This window comes from Lycorma delicatula, chromosome 2 (genome assembly GCF_047948215.1).
Source record: "Lycorma delicatula isolate Av1 chromosome 2, ASM4794821v1, whole genome shotgun sequence".
NCBI lineage: Eukaryota > Metazoa > Arthropoda > Insecta > Hemiptera > Fulgoridae > Lycorma > Lycorma delicatula.
Window position 1 is genome coordinate 80,202,692 of NC_134456.1, and position 20,158 is coordinate 80,222,849.

Consider the following 20,158-nt stretch of genomic DNA (forward strand, 5'->3'; position numbering starts at 1 on the left):
TAAAATACCATGACTATGTGAAAGTTCACTGAAGTTTTTTATACTTATAAGCACATTAAAACTTCTAACTGCATTTTTCCATTTAATAACATTTGTTGAGGGTTTTAATGTTACTTTGTAATTGCATTATAAATTGTTCATATTTAGTAAAATCAAATTTTTATTAAACAAAATTTATCAAACTATTGGTTAAATTTATATACATATGAATTGATTAAAATTGTTTAGTAAAAGTAAGATATATTATCAGGTAATGTATTTTTTTTTTAGATTAGTACAGATATAATATGCAAATATTTATGTGGAAGAATAGGTTGTTCAAGTGTTTAAATCTTATACCTTCAGTATTAGTATGAAAGTATAATATGAAAGAATAATGAAGTATGGAGTAAATTGATGAAGGACAGATAATCAGTGGTAAATTTGTAAATGGAAGAAGTATAGATTCAAATATGGCAGAGATAAACGCTATGAAGTGGCAACTTCATGTAATATTATGAATGATTAGTTACTATGAACATTTTGATATGACATGAGGGGCGAGTGGCCTTCATTTATAAGAAAATATGCTGAGTAGAATGTTTAATTATTTGAAACATTAAAAAACAATTTTAAAATTGTAATTACATTTTTTTATTTATTTTCTAATTACAATGTTTTTACTATTTTGTGTGAATAAAATTACATTATTATTTATTACATAAATATTTTTATCCCTGTTAGAAATTGTTTATGCTCAAAAAGTTTTGTAATTTTCTACTCGATAAATTTTATTTTTAAAAAAGCTTTTCTAGGGTATCCATAATTGATTTATGGAAGTTTGAGTATATTACATGATAAAAAAAGTAGTCTGGACTTAGTTAATTAATGAAAAAATTACAGTGTTGATTTGGTTTAATTGTGAAATCTCTTTTTTTAATTTAGTATATGGGCAGAGGTGATCGTGAAAGTGAATCTAGTAATGTGTCTGGTGACAGTAGTACAGGAACAAGTGAGAGAGGAGGTTTAGGAACTCATCCGAGAGGTCTAAAGAGGAAAACTAGAGAATCAGACAGACCAAGAAGTTCTGTTCCAGTTGCTGGACCTTCAACATCTGCAGATGCTTCTTCACACAGGAGTTTTGCAGAGGTCTTTTGAAATTGTCATGTAAATTGCATGTGATACTAACTTAATTTTTTAATTGATTTTAAAAAATTCAGATGAAAAAATGTTGATCTTTTTTCATTACAAATTAAAATCAAGTTATTATCATGTATTTGGTGTCAATATTATATTTCAAATTATTTAATTAATACTTAATACGTATTTATTTAGTTTTTCATAAACCTTTAACACCTAATAATAATGAAGTTGAAATGGATGTCTAATATCCATTAGAGTTGGAATTATTTCTGTTGTAATATTTCTTATTTGCTTAATAATGATTATGAAAAGCATGATAAAAAAAGTTGAGCTTATTGGCTTTGAATGCATAATGTATGTTTGAATGACAAGTTAATGTGTCACAAGATTTATATATTGATAACTAACTTAATTCAGTGTTATAAAACTTTTTGTAGAAAAAGAAATTAAAAATGATTTGTACAGCATAAAGATTAAATTATCACAGTTAATTAGGTAATGTTATTTGTGTTTACTAATCTGTTATTTATTATTAACATCTCTGTTACTTTACATCTCTAAACTCTTTTAATCCATTATGAAGTTAGTGTTATGATGTCTGTTATTATCTTTGTACTGATTGAATGATTTTGTACTCATATGGCTGATATAAGTAGAGGCTGTCATGTTTTTCATGCAAAATCTTTATTTATTGCTATAAGATTGTTTTTTTGTCTGTCCTCACAAAATGAAAATCTGGTGCAATCTGACAACTGAAGAGGTGGTTATTAACTTCAAGATTTGAGCATTGTTACTGACAAATAATGGTAGGAATGGGCATGAGGTAACATTTTATATGTTGGATGAAGTTATTTGGAGATATAACAGTCACACATATTATATATAGTTAAGTTAGTATGTGTTGAACTACTGATTTGTTAATTTGAGCCTGTTGCTTATAACTGCTAAGTGTTTTATTTACTTATCAAAGAAGTGTGTGTCTATGAAATGGTGTGTCCAAGAGCTGAATATTTTGAAAGTGTTAGCAATAAACTGGAACAGTTATATATTTGAAGTGTATGTAGCATGGTAGAAATTGAAAGAAAAGGAAAAATTGAGGGCTCTGGGATAATAATCTAGATTGAAGAAAGTTATTTTTTAGGTCGAAAGGTTTTTGGAAGATGTCTTGCACAACAGATGAGTGTTTCTCTGTGAAAATGCCTCGATTGGCCATTTTGCACTTTAATAACTGCCATCACAGAAAATTGAGTTAATTATGTCAATATATTCTGATTCATAGCATATCTTTTAACAAAAAATTGAGTACAAAGTCTCCTTTTCAAATTAAAAACCATAATTGTGATTTTTCAGATCCCCAAACAGGTATGTATACACTTGCAACCATTTCTTAGGTTATAGAAGTCTGCAAAATGGTGCTGTTAAAACACATCCTGAAAAAATCTGTCTATATTAAAAGTTATATAAGTTCATGTAGTTATCAAATTGGTAAAAACAATCCATTTAATGCAATCATCGTTCCAATAAAGGAAATGTGACTTAGAGATATGGTATTACATATAAGAGGTTTATTATATTATTTTGCAAAAAAAGTTATTTTATTAAAAAGGTGTTTAATAAAAAACAAAACTGAAATTCATGAAATGTAGCTAATGCTGTTAAAATGTACAAATACGTATTAAATGTTCATTTCTTAGGAAGAAAAGAGAATGACTACGACAAAGAAGCTGTCATAGTTTTATGGCAATTAAAACACTTTTGTGAAATATAAATATATTTTTTTTTAATTACAGTTGATATAGTGATTATAGTTATAGTTTAAATATTTTATTAAACATATTTCATGGCAGTATGACTCATCAAAAAGATAATTGATGTAAATTTATTGATTTAAATCTTCAAACTTAACATTTTATTAAAATAAAAAGAGTAGGGGTTAGCTGAATAGAAGATCTGTTTATGTTTGTAATTGACATTTATTTTTTGCTTGTATATCTATGTTTTTCCTGTTTTTCTTGTTCAGTCTATGCGAGAGACAATAATGCAGCTTGAATCTATGGTCTGGCGGCAGAGAGAAAGATCTGCATTACGCAATCTAAGGATGACAAGGTTTACCCGACAGAGAGAAGAACGTATGTTACGTAATTTGTGGGATACAGGTTGGTATTTTTTATTTTTATTTTATGATGATCTCTGCAAATTAATTTCCTATTTTACAAAAACTTGATGTTGAACAATTGAAACAGTTTAATGTGGGTTATAGAATTGAAGATTAATTGCTACATTCAAACCTTTTTTTTTTCATATTTTATTAAAAAATTAACAAAATAAAATTTTGAGAAAAATTGTGCTTTTTGTTCTCTAAAATGTAATTTTATTATAAAAGTTTTGCATATACATACTGTAAAAATCAGCATATGTTGTAATTTTTTTTACAAAAAAAAAAATCCTTTTTTGTTAGTTAAAATTAAGTTTTTTTTTTTTTTTTAATTGCGGTATAGAAAAAAAATGTAAATGTATTTTTTTTATGTCATGCATTAATATTAATCTAATACATTATACGTACTGTACAAAAATTATGTATCTCAGGTAAGGACTTATCTTATTCTTAAAATGGATGTAGGCTATACTTAAAGGATTGTTGTATTAGTTGTAGGTTAAAACATTGTATTTTTATTTCTAGCAATAATTTTTTCACAACAATAACACAAAAAATGAATACACCAACTTTTTTTAAATTGATTAAAAAAAACACTAATCCTAATGCATTCTTTAGTTTTTGGTATGTAATTTGTAATACAGTATTTATTTATTACTTGAAAAAGTGAGTAATTTTCTGTGTTGTCTGTGTTTGAATAAGTTGCTATGTTTAAAAAAAATTTCACATTTATTTAAATACTCAAAAATTCTGTCAGGTACTTCATTCTTGAGCTGTAGTCCAAGCCTAATTGTTTTAAATGGCTATAAAATCTCTATAAATCATCAGTAGGTTTTCTCTCTTGCTGGTCTTTCCAATTTTCATCATCATCATCATCATCTTTTACCTTGTAATGACAGAATGAATTTGCTATTAGTCATTAGATGCATTAGGTTTCTTTATCAAATCATGTTAGAGAATTCAACTATATACAATTTTTATTAAAAAATTATACGGTACTTACGTATTAACACAACCACAGCTACAGCTTTATTTAAAAACAAAGTAGTCAATCAGATTTCGGTGGAAAATTGGCCGATATAGAATTTAACATAGATTCAAAACAGTGTCTTTATTCATTTTAATAAATTGTTATTTATATCTATTTATTTTGTAAATATAATTTAACCAAATTTAACCTACGCTCGCTTTGCTTGCTAACCAAACTAATTAATTAACAGGACCTAACTAATTAATTAACTAACCTCACTAATTAACAGGAGTGTTTTGATTATTTATATAATAAATAGTTGCAATAATTACTGAATTTATTAAATAAATACTCAAAAAACTACGGTGTTAATTAGTCAAGTTTAGCGAGCGTAGGTTAAGTTTGGTTAAATTATATTTATAAAATAAATATAAATAACCATTTATTAAAATTAATAAAGAGACTGTTCATTTTGCACCGAAATCTGATTGACTACTTTGTTTTTAAATAAAGTTGTAGCTGCGGTGGCGCTAATACGTAAGTACCAATTATACTTCTACTAATGAGTAATATTGTCAATTAGGTCCATACATGCATGTGTTTGTGTTGATAGATGTGTTAATTCAAATAAGAATTAATGTTTTTTGGAAGCTGTTCTTTTTTTCTCTTTTAATGACGTTAAATATCAACGTAAAGTAAAATGTAATACTAATTTATAAAATTTGGAAAACATATTAGTTAATTTTCACTACCATGATATCTGGGATGTAAATCTGTATCTGAATGTGAAACATTTCACTTTTCAGACAAAGAATTACTGTTTGTGAAAAGCAGAACTTCATTGAATGAGAGGAAAAAGTAATATAAAACTTGTAGATAAAGCATCATATATCAGATTGTACTTCGTAATAACTATGTAGTTTTATCAGGAATTCATTCATTTTGGATTTATAAAACATTGATTACTCGTGTAAAATATATTATATTTTTTTGTATGTTGATTGTAACAAGTGAAAGTTTGTTAATTTTAATTCTCATTTTTCTTTATCAAAGTTATGCAAAGTGTTTTAACAGCATAGTTTGATTTACTGCTGTTTTACCTCCATTTTTATGCTAATTTGTTGCAGTATTTTTATTAATAGGTATTTTTTTATTAAATAATTTTACTGTAATTTAAAATGTGTTTGACTGGCATTTTTTTCCCCTAGAAAGTAGTCATGAATCGGGAAGAGATGATCTTTCTGAAGGAGATTCCAGTCAGTAAGTAACTAACTATTCAGTAAACTTTTTATATAAATGTGTAATAGTATAATTTATTATATATAAGAAATATAAGATCAGAAGGCCTCGCTTGCTGATTGATTTCATAACAGTTGTAGTTAACAGTGTAGTTAAATTCGCAGACTTACTGTAAAACATTTCAAGTTGTTAAGGAATACGTGTCGGGCAGCATTGTTTTATTTCATGATAAGCCCATCAAGCTTGAAATATTGCACCAATAATTCAAGCTTTACAAAAATTTGACAGAAACATTCAAGCATCCTTCATATAGCCCAGTGACCTACAGTGATTTTAATTTTTTTCCCATACTAAAAGAATTAGTAGGCTACAGTCATTTTGGAAGTTAGCTGGTCAAAATAGCTGTTACTGAGTATTTGATAAAACTAGTAGGAGAATCTGTTCTGCAGAATAGGAAAACTATTATTATTAAATGTAATAAATATTTTAAATATAAAAAATGGCGATAGAAAATAATTAACTTATTGTTGTAAGACTAATAAATATTATTTAATTGTTTTAAATTTGTTTTGGCTAAAAGTTTTTACTTTCTTGATGACCCTTTTATATGATCTGTGAAGTTTATGAAGTACTTAGGAAAAAGTTTAGCTGTGAAATATTAATACTGCTACTGTGGTTTCTTTAAGTTCTAGGACTGTAAAACATGTACTTTTGTCCTTTATTGTTTTAAAACTATATCAAATTACAGATTACAGACCTGATTTTCATAAAACAGAACTGATCTTTATTTCATACATAACTAGTATAACAGAACTAAAGCCCATTTATCTTTTTTAATTGTCCATTGTGCTATGATTTTGAGATTTTCCATGAGCTTGTTGAAGCTTAATAACTCATTTTATAATAATGCTAAAACATGACTACTGATCTGATTTGATATCCAAGTAGTTTTCTTGCCGATCTATTAAATATCATAGTATTATTAGAAAAAAAAATAATAAAGAAAAACCAGCTACCCCATTTTTTTATTACATTAAATTATTACAAAAAATAATTATATTTTTAAATGATAAAATGTATGACTTTATAATTAATAGTCCTGACAATGTGTTGAAAGTCAGCATGAATGAATTATTCTTCAAAAATGAATGAAATATAATACTCAGAAACATACGTGTAAACAAAAGCAACTAGATGTCAAAATAAGAAACAAAACTGCGTAGACCACAACATCATGTTGTACATGGAAAAATATATTGTTGCATACCCATAGTTTTTGTATGCAATAATAATGAACAAATTATTTCTAAAAAAAAGATTAAAAAAAGAACTAACTGTTAAGTTAAAAAATATAATTGTGGCAATTTTATTTTAGTTGCATATTATCAAATATTATTTTTAATATTTACTTATATAAGAAAAAAAAAAGTTATAAATTTAACCAATTGAAGTTAAGCTTAAATTTATCTATGAAGCTAAGTTAAGATTAAATTTATTTATGGAGCTAAGTTAAACTTAAATTTAGTTGAAAAATGTAAAGAAAACTTAGTTTATATTCATAATCATGTTATTTGAATTTGATAGCATAACAAATAAACAGTTATAAAGCCATATATCGAAGTGTTTATTATCAGAAAATCATATTTTGTCAAATTTTCTCTACATTTCAAAATCCCATGATAGTCATATTCTGTTGCATTAATTTTTTATGTTGGCAGTAGTTGCATTTAATAAAAAATATACTCCTTTACTTGGTAAACATTTCAGTAGTAAATAAGAAACTTTCAGTACAACAACAGTGAATGTTTTAAAGTAAAAGAGTATAAACATTATTGTTTTATAAATATTAGCTTGCTTTTATTATTTTTTTTGTTGAGAAAATGTTTATATTTGAAAATATATTAGGTCTTTTTCTTATATATGTTTATGTTTATGTTATGCTTATGTTTATGTTTCAGTATATTTTAGTTATTTTTTAATACAAAAATTTTCATTTTTATTATAAATATTATTACATAAAAATATTTTTCTTAAATTTTCCAAAGATGTTCTGAAACAATCTTTAAATTCTGAGATTTCAAAATCAGTCGCAAACATTTTTATAAAAAAAACTAAATTTCTAAACTCATTCTAGCTCGTAAATTTTTTGTTTATATTGAGGACTATCAGGAACACATTGCAAATGCTACAAACTGAATCAGTGTCATTTATGTCATTGAGTAAATCTGTTAATTCTGATCAAGTTAGTAAAACTGAGATAATAGTATTTGTATATAATAAACTGAGTTGATTTTCTTTAATATGTAGAATATTGAGTTATATTAGATTGACATTGACAACAATAATCACTTTCCAAATTAGATGATAAAAACCCTCAGTATCTTTTTGCTGTAATGAGCTTTTCATTACAGCAAAGGTAATAGTCTACCTTATATCAATAAGGTAATTATCATGAACAGGTGATGACAGTTAATATATAGTATTAGTAAATTTGTGATGTCTATGTTGTAAAGATAACCTAAAATAGTCTTGATCTATTTAAAACACATAAACATATCGACTTAGCCTTAATAACATTTTAATTCGTAGGTATTTTTTTATATTTCTTATTGTATAATTTGAAAGCATTATTTTCTATTTCAAAAAGTACCTTACATGATAAGAAAAAGGTACAAACTAGTAAATGAGAGCTTTGATGTAAATATCTGTGTAAATATTAACATAGAAACTTTACTAGTCATTCAGAGAGGGTTAGAACAATTGCTAACAAATGATACAATTTGATGTTACTAACAAATGATATAATTTATTACAGACAAAATAAACCACCATTTTTAATCTACTGCTGCTATAATATTAACTATTGAAAGTGATGTGATTTCAGTTAAAAGTTATTTATAAATAAAAAAGAGATAAATAAAAAATTTATTTATTATCTCTTCCTATCATAAAACAAAGTGTAGTGGAACATTTGGAAAATAATTGATAAATATTATTACTACCCAGTGCAAATATATATCAGATTTGTATATTTTACTTAACAATACAGTAATCACAAATAATAATATTTTATTACTATTTGATTATAAGCTTATTAAGCTTTGGTTAGGCACAAATATTATTACTTCTTTTTTTTTTTGAAGGAGAAATACTGCTCCTGAAGATGATGCCCCTGATGGAGATTGGAGTCGGGAAACAACAAGACGTAGGGCTAGGTAATTGTTTTGGTTACTGATAATCCTGCAACAAATTTCTCCACTTGTCATTGTTTACTTAGTTGTAATGTTTTTGTTAAAGGAATTATGCACAAAATGTTTATATGGTTTATGTAGATTCTTTAAAATGATAGATTTTGAATGTATCATCTTTATTTTTTTTTGTAGATAATTTTTAGTATTCTGCTTTACAAACACTTTTCTGAGATTGAATTGCATAACAGTGGTAAAGTAGTAGGAGGTAAAAACTGTTTTGAAAAAAGACAGTTGATGTACATTAATCAAATAATTACTGTTGTAGGATGAAACAAACATAATGAAATTAAAAGATTAACAGACATAAACATCAAATCATTCAAGTGATTTATATCAGATTGATAGATTTTTTATATTTAAATTTTTTCTTTATTATATTAGATATAGTGACTTATATGTTTATAAATTTATATTAACAATACCTACCTTATTGACATATTTCTGTAAACTCAGTAACCTGAAATATGAATATGTTAAGTCATAAGTGAATGGTATCTATACATTATTTAATCTTTTTGTAAATTATGTAAATGTGATTTCGTTGACCCTTTCATTACCAGTTTCTAGTTTTATAGACACCAAAAGTGTTGACATACTGTTTACCAGATGTTTGCATTTTGGGCATAAACTACCAATATCTGATTGTTACAAACATTTGAAAAATAAATAAAATAAAATTCTAAGTATGTTTTGTTTTATCCTTATGTTTTATGTTAGCTACCACCTGATGTAGTATGATGATAATAGTGGCCCCATATTCATGTTTTTTTAACTTTGCAGAAATAAGTACAGCACCAACAGATTAGTGATTACTACTAATCCAAGTAAACCTGATATGTTCTAATCTGTACATCGTAGATTATACACAATCCTATGAATATTATGTTTTCTTAATTAAACATTTTTTACCTGGAGTAATCATATTATTAGTTTTTTGTGTTTTTTTTTTATATGACAGATTTTTAATCGATGATATGAAGATTTTGTTTGGAGTGTAGCTTATATGAAAGTGAAACTTGGACAATCGAAATACCTGAGAAGAAAAGATTAGAAGCTTTTGAAATGCGGTGCTATAGGAGAATGTTAAAAATCAGATGGGTCGATAAAGTGACAAATGAAGAGGTGTTGCGGCAAATCTATGAAGAAAGAAGTATTTGGAAAAATATACTTAAAAGAAGAGATAGACTTACAGGCTATATATTAAGGCATCCTGGAATAGTCGCTTTAATATTGGAAGGATAGGTAGGAGGAAAAAATTGTGCAGGCAGGCAACATTTGGAATATGTAAAACAAATTGTTAGGGATGCAAGATGTAGGTGTACCAAAATGAAACAACTAGCACTAGATAGGGAATCTTGGAGAGCTGCATCAAACCAGTCAAATGACAAGACAAAAAAATAAAAGAAAAGATTTTTAGTTCAAAATGATGATCCATTCATTCAAATTTAGAACTATTATTGTTCAAATATTTAAAGCTGGTTACTTTTTTATGCCAAACTATGAAAAATTAATATGATTAAAATCTCAGATATAAGTTTGCACAAATGAGAAATTCATTTACACGGACAATTTAATTGTACGATTTATGTTTGTAGCTGGATTTCAATTGAATGTGGATAGCTATTTGGTATTAGAAAGCATTTAATGGATTATTTTTAAATATCTACATTCATTATAATCATAATTGCAGGTTATAGGTTTAGAAATTTGGGAAACATGGAATAATACTATAACAAAAATATTTTCTAACGTACATTTTCTTATTTCAAAAGTTTGCGTACTTATCCACCTACGCTACAAATAATAAGCATTATACTTTTGAGACAGTCATCTTTGTTGGTGATGATTACCAACGTTTATTTGATTGTCTAATTATTGTTAAATAGCAATAAATGTGAACTATTAACATTAAAACATTGAGATTAGTATGCATGCAGTAAATAAATTCACCAATTCATATGTTAATATCAGCTATTGATGCTGCTGAAAGTTATCAAACATTGTTTTTATGATTATCAACTATGGGATTTGAACTGATTGTACTGTATTGTGTAAGAGAAGAAAAATATTCCATTTTTTATTAATTTTAATTATTTGAATTGGGCTAGGCGTTAGTTACTTGGAGTGCAAGGTAGCTCAAATTTTATTATAGTGCTATGTTTTTTACTTTCATAAGTAGAACACTTAAGAACATGCTTTGAGTATCCCAGTATATTAGTTTTTTGTTGTTGTGAGGACTACAGGCCCAGGAACAAGAGAGCCTCTGCTTTTAACACAAAATTAATCTTTTTGTTCCTTTTTATGCAACTCATTTTGTGGAAGAACAATTTTAGCATCACAGTATTTCAATTTCTGTCATGTTATTGAGAGATCTTATAATTTGGGAGATGATTCCTTTCTTGGATCTGAAGTACTATAACCCAAGCTTAACCTTAATAAACAGTAGCTTGTAATCAGAGCTGTTATTTAATTTACATGTACACAGTCCTATAATTACAGGATTTGCAACGTGATATCTTGATATCTTATGTTGCTTGGGGATGAAATAAGGATGCAAACAGTAAAAACAGTTTCTGAGTTTAGTTCAGTAGTTGGTGAGATTAACCATATAAAAGAAAATTAGTTAATTGTAGTTCTGAGATAAAGAACTATAAACCATATAAAAAGAAATAAGCAGTCTCATATCATTATTAACATGTATTCAGAAAGGTAGAACTTAGTTACAATTATTGAAAAGAAATTTGAAAGGATGAACTCTGTAGATATTAACTTAGTTGTTAATTATATTTACCTAAAAACTGACTAAAAATTAGTTCTGATGATCTATTGAAATGTTGCTGTGTAATAATAATTTGAACAGTTAAAAAAATGTGAACTGTAAGAATGATAAGTATTGTTTTGATAATTCAAAAATCCTTTACAATATTTTTTGTCACAGATATTCACCAACTACTTATGTAGTTGATGATTCTACATGTCTGCTTATCTATTTATTCAAAATTGTCTTTATCAAAGCTAGTTTCCTTTTCCTTTTCACTACTGCTACTTAATTTGCATTAACAAAACATTGATGTTGCAACTTTATAATGTTTTTTCCAATTAACATGTTATGATAAAAGAAATTATAGCACAGATATTACACTTTTGTATAAACTACAATGGAAAGAAACTGGTGTGTTATGAATTCCATAGTTTTAAAGAATTTGGTATTATTTTCAGGCAAATTTTAATGGTTATGGTGGATAGTTTAACTCAATTCTTTGAACAAGATAGTTTATCTAGAAGACAAACAAATGAGGCACTACATGATAGAATTTACAGTAAGTAGCAATTCTTTCTTGTTGGATATTTTTCTGAATGTGCATGTGTGTGTGGTGCGTATGGTGTAGTGGGGAGTTTTCCCACTCCCTTGTTCATGTGTGTTGCTTGCTCAGTTGGGTAAGTGAAGTGGATATGACATTGGTTGGTTATGTTTTTTATCACAAGTTTTCTGTTAGTGTACCGGTATTTAATTATGATCAGTGTCAATCTAATACAATAAAGTTGTCATAATTTTTAGTTACATTCAATCTGTGTCATTTTATTATAGTCCATTTAATCATTTTATAACCAGCATCCATTTCTGTTGCTTTTTTTAATGGCTACTTATTGCATAGTGTTTTAATTGTGTATGCTTTGTATTTAAATGTATAAGAAATTAGATAGTTTCATGAGGTAAAAAAAATTTACTTTTTAACTTCATTTATGAATGAAACTTATTATATCTTGTTACAGATTTGTATGTGCTGCTGCAGTTGGCTTTAAATCTGACAGATCTGTTGCTTGCTCAGCTTGTTACATCGAGGTATGTTTAATGCAATTCTTTCTTTAATATTTTATAAATGTGTCATTTTTATGTCGGCTTACTGAAGGCATTATATTGTACAAAACCTTTTTTTTTAATACCAGTTTTATGTTACATTAAAAATAGGAAGACTTTTTTAAATGCCCCATGTTAAATGTACTTGTTTAAAATACTAAGTAATACTGTTGTTGATTGTTATATAAATTTGAATGTCAGTTTTTTCTTGTTTAATATACTGATTTGTTATAGCTATCACTACCTTTTAAATGAGATTGATAAGTTGGATGCATTTATGAATTCTTTTTTCAATATGTGTAAATAAAAATAAACATTGGCTCATTAATACTTATGACTGAATTAATGCTGGAAGTAAATTAATAAACTTTGATATGGCTATATCTTTTATGATTTTGATTGTTCTCGTGGCCTTTATATTGATAAATAGTAGACCAGTAGATTATTAACTGGTGTTTATTGTTGAAGAATTACATTATAAGTTTGATTTACAGATCTTATGTGAACACACACATGTTTTTATGGGCATAATTTTAATCTGATCCTTCTCTAAATTAAGACATTAATACAAATAATATAAAATGAAAATAATTTATATAATGAATTTTTCAAATTAACATTTTTTTATAAACCTATTTTTAGTCAGTGTATCTTTTACCATAATTGTTTTTAGGCGTGAACTGGAATCAAGGCGATTAAATTTAGCTGCAGGCTCTTCTACTGGGGAGGGAGAAAGTTGGGCATCAAGATGCACTGGTAGAACACGTCAACACATGGCAAGGCACTGGCGTCAGCCACCTGAGACTTGGCGACGAGCTATCAGGAGAGATCTGCCACCCATTCCTCATCCACCAGCTAGAGATTCTCGAAGATCTCAACCTACTACAAGTGGTCCTTCAGGTAATTTAATTATCAAATTTATTGAATATGAATAGAGGAAACAATTGAAAAAATATATTAATATTAATCATGATTTATAAAAAGATATTACTTCTGTCTACAGGCAGGAGTTTGCCTGAAATATCATAGCTGTTAATCGTTTTTAAAGTTTACCATTAAGCTTTTTAATGTGTAAAGCATATTTTGCATAGAATGAGATAATTAAGTACAATACGATCATCTTAATGTGCAGATCATGATATTATACACTATAATTCCAGTATTGACTATAATAGATTTTCTTACATTTAATTTGATTCACGGAATTTAGTGATGCACAACTGGTAATGTCTTACCAGTTGTGATAAGTGTTGGATATATCCACCATTATCCATGGCACTACCATATTCTTTTAACATTGTCTTGGTTTTCACTTCCTGAACACATTGTATTCAGTAGATCTAATTTCTTTGTGACCTTTTATGCACTCCTGTACAGTATTTGTTATCTGAAGTTTACCATGATCTGAAATACTAAATAAAGAATCTGTAAAATAAAATATTTCAAATTGCGAAGTGAGTTTCTTGGTTTAAACTAATTTGTTCATAATTTATCTTGTCAGTTTTATTCAGCTGCAATTACAAAAAAAAAAAAATTAAACTTGTTTAAAATGTACTTGCTTTGGATAATTTGTGAATTATAATAAATTATGAATATATAATATATATATATATACACAGGGATATTCAATAATTAGAGACAAATTGATGTAGAAATGAAACAGTTTGTAGGAGGAGTTTTGTACTTTCATGACTTTAGGTTAGCATTACTGGGATGAGCTGAGAACAGCTGAAGGATAAAAATTGTTTGTTTATAACCTCAATATTGCATTTAACGATGGCATGTTTGCTTGAAGTTTCTCGACATTAGTTGAACAGCATTCAGTGATTCATTTTTTGTTTTCTGAGGGTGAAAAACCAACTAAAATCTTTTCTCGAATGATTTTATAGTATGGTGAAAGTTGTATTAACCGCAGAAATTTTTATAAGTGGGTAGAACAGTTCAAAAACACTTGAACCTTAGTGACTGACGAGCAGTGTCCTGGCTGGCCAATTGAAGTGTCAACTCCTTTGCTTGAAATGCCCATTGACGACATTATTCGTGAAAACTGACGTATTACAGTTGAACATATAACAAAAACAGTTGCAGTAAGTGTTGGTACAGTTCATAACCTTATTAGTAACAAGCTCAAGTACAGCAAAACAAGCGCAAGGTGGATCCCAAAAGAGTTAACATAACACAAGGAAAAAGGACTCAAATGTGTACAGACTTGAAAGAAAGCTATGAAAGGGAAGGTGACCCTTTCTAAACAAAATTTTAATGTGATGAAACTTGGGTTCACCATTTTGAACCAGAGTCCAAAAGACAAAGCATGGAATAGAAGCACACCAGTTCACCTGTCCAAAAGAAATTCAGAATGCAAGCGTCATTGGGAAAGTCATGTTTACCATCTTTTGGGATGCCCAAGGTGTTGTCTTTGTGATTATTTGGAAAATTAGTGTACAATAAACAGTGTCAACTACTCAGACATGATGAAAAAAGTAACGCCAGTAATGAGGGAAAAATGTTGCAGATCTCAAAGAAAACGCGTGATATTGCTACACGACAATGCTCGCCCTCACGCCGCCCAGCTGACCCAAGAAACCATTGGAAAAATGGGTTGGGAGATACTACCACATCCTCCCTACAGTTCAAATTTGGCTCCCTCGGATTTTCATTTGTTTGGTCCACTCAATGAGGCATTACGTAGGAAAAAGTTCAGCATTAATGAGAAGATAAAAGAATTTGTGGGAAAGTGGCTAAAACAACAAGACAAAGACTTCTTTGTATCAGGTATAAAAAAACTAGTTTGTAGTTGGGACAAGTGCATTAATATTGGTGAGGATTATGTTGAGAAGTAGTAAAAGTTTCATTTTGTAAAAATACAGTTTTTTCTACATAGAATTGTCTTTGTGGTTATTGAATGTCCTGTGTGCGCGCGCGCACACACAAGCATATACATAAATTATTGGGAAGGGAGACTCAATTGTATTAATTATTGTGGTATTTTTAGTATAAGCAGTGCCTTATTGTTTATTGTAAGTCTTCAACTAGGCGTATCATATATTACATGCAAATGGAAACTAATTGCTAACATATGTTAGCAATGATAACATATTGCATTGCATAACTGCATTGGGGAAAAATAACACTTTGCATGCAGTAATATTACTGCATGCAAAGTGGACATATATTTATCTTATGCAATATTGTAAGTGATTTTGGCTATCTATTGTAGGTCATGAACATGCTGATAATTATATATTACTCATGCCTGAATGAGTTTTTTCATTCCTCTGTTTTTCTCTTTTTGATTACTTTTTATTATTAAATATTCAATTTTTCTTTATGTTGGATTGAATATTATTTAACTGTTTTCTTTTTTTTTGAAGGGGGTGGAAGCAGCAGTGGAGGTGGTGGTGGCGGAGGAGGAGGTGGAGCAGGAGGCGGTGGTGGTGGTGGTGGTGGTGGAGGAGGTAGTCGTGGATTACCTCATCGTCATCAGGCTGTTTATTCGAATATTCGTAGTGCAATGCTGGCACATCGACTTTCTGTTCCAATTGTTAGAGTAAATGATCTTCCTGCTCCTGATCCACCTGTGAATCCACCTCGACCCAGACCACCCTCTCCACCTCTACCATTTAATCCATTTTCTAGATTGCTTAACTCAAATTATAGTAGAAATTCTACCCTGTTTGATGATTCAAGTGAGGAGTCTTCACCTCAGGATCATCGAAGTGAAAGTTTTCTTCTTATGAGAGGTAAAACTTAGATTTATTTAAAACAAAATTTTTAAAAACATTAAAATTATAAGGTTTAAATATATTTTATTCCTGAAATATTATCTATTTTCTTATACATATTTTTACTTTACTGTTTTAAAGTTAATGGTCATTCATTAAAAAACATGTTCTAAAATGTACACCTAAATTTAAAACTACTTTTTCTTTATGAACAGTGTCTCAGTTTGTGAGTTACTTTGAAATTGTTTTGCATTGAATCATTTTTATGTTCAGCTGATAAGAATTAATTGTTCTTTAGTTTGCTGATTGTCTGTAATTTTAGCCTGTGATTAATTCATATTGAACAATATTTTAATTATTAATTTAACTATTTGATAATTGTAAATTTATGAAATTTAGTTTAAAATTCATCCATTATATTTGATATTTTAGAATTTTTTATCATTTGAATTACTTTAGAATGAGAAATAATTCATAAAATGTACGGTGCATGACAATAAAATTTCCAGACTAATACTGTAAAAAACATTTATTGAAAAAAGTAATACACAGTATGTCTGGAAAGTTCCTGAACTAAATTTCTGTAGTCGTTACAAGTAGTGCCGTCTCTCGAGCACCCAAGGAACTATGTAGTACAATGTCTGACGAGTGTGTGTACAAAATTTCATCACGTTTTGTCACTCCAGTCTTGACTTATATTTGGCCGTGTATGTGTGATCATGTGATCTTGTGCGAGCTTGAGACACGGAAGAGAGAAGTGTGATAAAATTTTGTGTTCTACTTCAAAAATCTTTCGTTGAAACATATTCTATGATACAGCAAGCATTCAGTGATGAAGCCGCATCTCGTACTACTACACACATGTGGTGGAAACGGTTTAAATACGGTAGAGAGTTGGATGATGACGAACAAAGCAGGAGGCCGTCAACAGCTGTTCACAATGAAAATGTTGTGAAAGTGCGCACACTCCTGCTTGAACAACTTCATCTTATCCTTTGAGCCATAGCAGAAGAGCTTTTTTTTAGCCTCCGGTAACTACCGTTTAGATAATTCTTCATAGGATGAATGAAGATGATATGTATGAGTGTAAATGAAGTGTAGTCTTGTACATTCTCAGTTCGACCATTCCTGAGATGTGTGGTTAATTGAAACCCAACCACCAAAGAACACCGGTATCCACGATCTAGTATTCAAATCCGTGTAAAAATAACTGGCTTTACTAGGACTTGAATGCTGTAACTCTCGACTTCCAAATCAGCTGATTTGGGAAGACGCGATAACCACTAGACCAACCCGGTGGGTATAGCAGAAGAGCTAAACATCGGTAAAGACACGGTACATACAATTCTAACAGAAAAAATGAATGGCGGAAAGTTTTGTGCTCTTGTTTCGTTCCACTTCTTGACCAAAGAACAAAAACAGGTCTGTCTTTCTTGCACTCAAGACTGCATTGAAACTGTTGATAGCGACCTGAATTTTTTGTAAACATTTGTAACTGGGGATGAAAGCTGGTGCTTCATGTATGATCCACAAACGAAGCGTCAATCCGCTACTTGGTTGAGTCCTGGAGCACAAAGACCGGTGAAATTCAGGCAACAAAAATCAAGAGTGAAAACAATGTTGATTGCATTCTTCAACTCAAAGGGCCTCATTCATCAGGAATTTGTTCTAATGGGTGAAACCATGAATTCTAAATTCTATTTGGAAGTAATGAAACGTCTTATGCATCGTATTTGTTGATTCTGGCCTGAGTACCAGGATCTGAGCAGTTTGACTCTCTTACAGGACAATGCCCCGACACACATGGTAACAATTTTAACATGTTATTATGCTGCAAATCAAATCCCTATCTTATCCCACCCGGCCCTATTCACCTGACTTGGCTCCAGCAGACTATTTTCTGTTCCTGAAACTCGTTGAATATGAAAGGTCGTTTTTTTGATGACATTCCAGCCATCCTAAGGGCTTGGCACTGAGCAGATGAAGGTGATCCCACAAAGTGATTTCTGCAGAGTGTTTGACAGGCTCTACCGGTGCTGCAACTAGTGTATAATAATAGAGAAGGGTTCTTAGAGGGCTGATGTGAGTAAATTTGTTTATCTTTAAATCTGTATTTTTATTTAATTTAGTTCGGGAACTTTTCAGACATATTGTGTGTAATTATACACTGCACCCTTCAAAGTTCTTCCTCTGAGCTGTCATACACTTTTCCATTTGCCTTTTCTGCTTTTGAAGCGGCCATAAGATTGTTTCGCTGTTACCCTTGACAGAGCTTCTTTTCATTGCTCTTTGTTGAAGTTCTTACCTCTCTAATCCTTGCCATCCACTTGAACAAACTTTTTTTTTGTTGCAACGCAGTCTCCGTAATCAGGGTTTGTGGAAAAACCCTTTCAAGAATCTCCCAGGTAGTTCGTTTTCCCTATTTTCACAAGGAATTTCATCGCAACTCCTCTGCAAAATCACAATTTATAAATACAAAACAAACACAACTTTTTGCCTTCAATTCAACTTACCATCCTAGTTTTTGCTCTAATTATTAATTTTTTTAAATTTATTTGCAAATTCAACTCCATTTTTTATATTATATTTATAATTTTAACTTCATTTATAACCTAAGTATTTTATTTATTATTTTGGAAATAATATAATGTATTAAATAATATAGTAATATTAATATAATAAACACTAATATAATAATATTATATTAATATTATTATATATTAATTTAATAAATAATATATGAGTATTATATTATAATATAAAAAAGAGAGTTGAATTTGTAAATAAATTAAAAACTTAACAATTGGAGCAAAAACTAGCACGGTAAGTTAAGTAACTTGTATCCTAGCATACTTATTGACAAAATAATTCATATAATAAAAAAAAAATTATATACAATCATGAAGACCCTAAATTTATTGATAGCATATGAAATATATATTTATATATAATACATATAAATAATATATATATGTTTATTGATATGATAAGAAATATATGCCAACAAAACTACTTTAAAGTTAATGACAAGTGTTATACACAGGAGAATACCCTACTGATGGGTTTTCCTTTGTCTGCTATCATGTTCAAAATTTATTTACAAGATTTTGAAAATAAAATTGTTTACGGCATTATTCATACACATAATATCATGTTATGGACTTGTTATGTTGATATCTTTGTTGTTTATAATTCTGTTATATGTGATGAACACTTCATAATTTTAAATATGCTCAATTCATATTGTAATGATTTAAAATTCACTTTTGAAATGGACATAAATAGAACAATAAAGTATGTAGTTGTTAGTATTAAATTAATAAAAATAATCAAATTATCTCTTCAGTATATAAGAAACCCACAGCCAATAAAATTACAATTTATAAAAAATCAAATCATCCTGTCTTACAAAATTAACACTTACCCAAACATGGTAGAGCGATCATTTACACACAAAATAATAAAGATAAAAATAAACATAGAAATAAATAATAAGCAAATTGCTATTCATAAAGGATATAGTGACTTATTAATATATATAAAAAACAAATTTCAAAAATTAATAGTACAACTCTAAAAGCAATAAGTAATACACAGAAAATTGATAACATGTATTTAAGTATTCATATACTGATTTTTAATATTTCATTAAATATTCGTTTAAATTTTTTGAAAAAATTTTTTATTTTGCTTTTGTCATCTTCCTTTTAATACTTGGCATTCTACAAATTTTGCACAGAATTGTAGTTCTTCTAGTGGGCTTCCTTCACTGCTGCTATCTTGTATAAAATACGGCTGAAGTCCATCAATAAATTTTTTTATATCTGTATATATGCGTTT

General features: G+C 28.6%; 1 protein-coding gene across 4 annotated transcripts in view; it reads left to right on the forward strand.

Moving 5' to 3' along the window:
• LOC142318929 (uncharacterized) overlaps positions 1-20,158 on the forward strand; it is an 89,980-nt gene that overhangs the window by 48,996 nt on the left and 20,826 nt on the right. For all 4 annotated transcript variants that reach the window (XM_075355610.1, XM_075355613.1, XM_075355612.1 and 1 more), the window contains exons 12-19: positions 925-1,128; positions 3,143-3,278; positions 5,456-5,507; positions 8,630-8,701; positions 11,957-12,057; positions 12,512-12,581; positions 13,270-13,496; positions 15,968-16,336. In XM_075355610.1, coding sequence (XP_075211725.1) covers positions 925-1,128; positions 3,143-3,278; positions 5,456-5,507; positions 8,630-8,701; positions 11,957-12,057; positions 12,512-12,581; positions 13,270-13,496; positions 15,968-16,336 — 1,231 coding nt within the window. The remainder of the gene's footprint in view (positions 1-924; positions 1,129-3,142; positions 3,279-5,455; positions 5,508-8,629; positions 8,702-11,956; positions 12,058-12,511; positions 12,582-13,269; positions 13,497-15,967; positions 16,337-20,158) is intronic.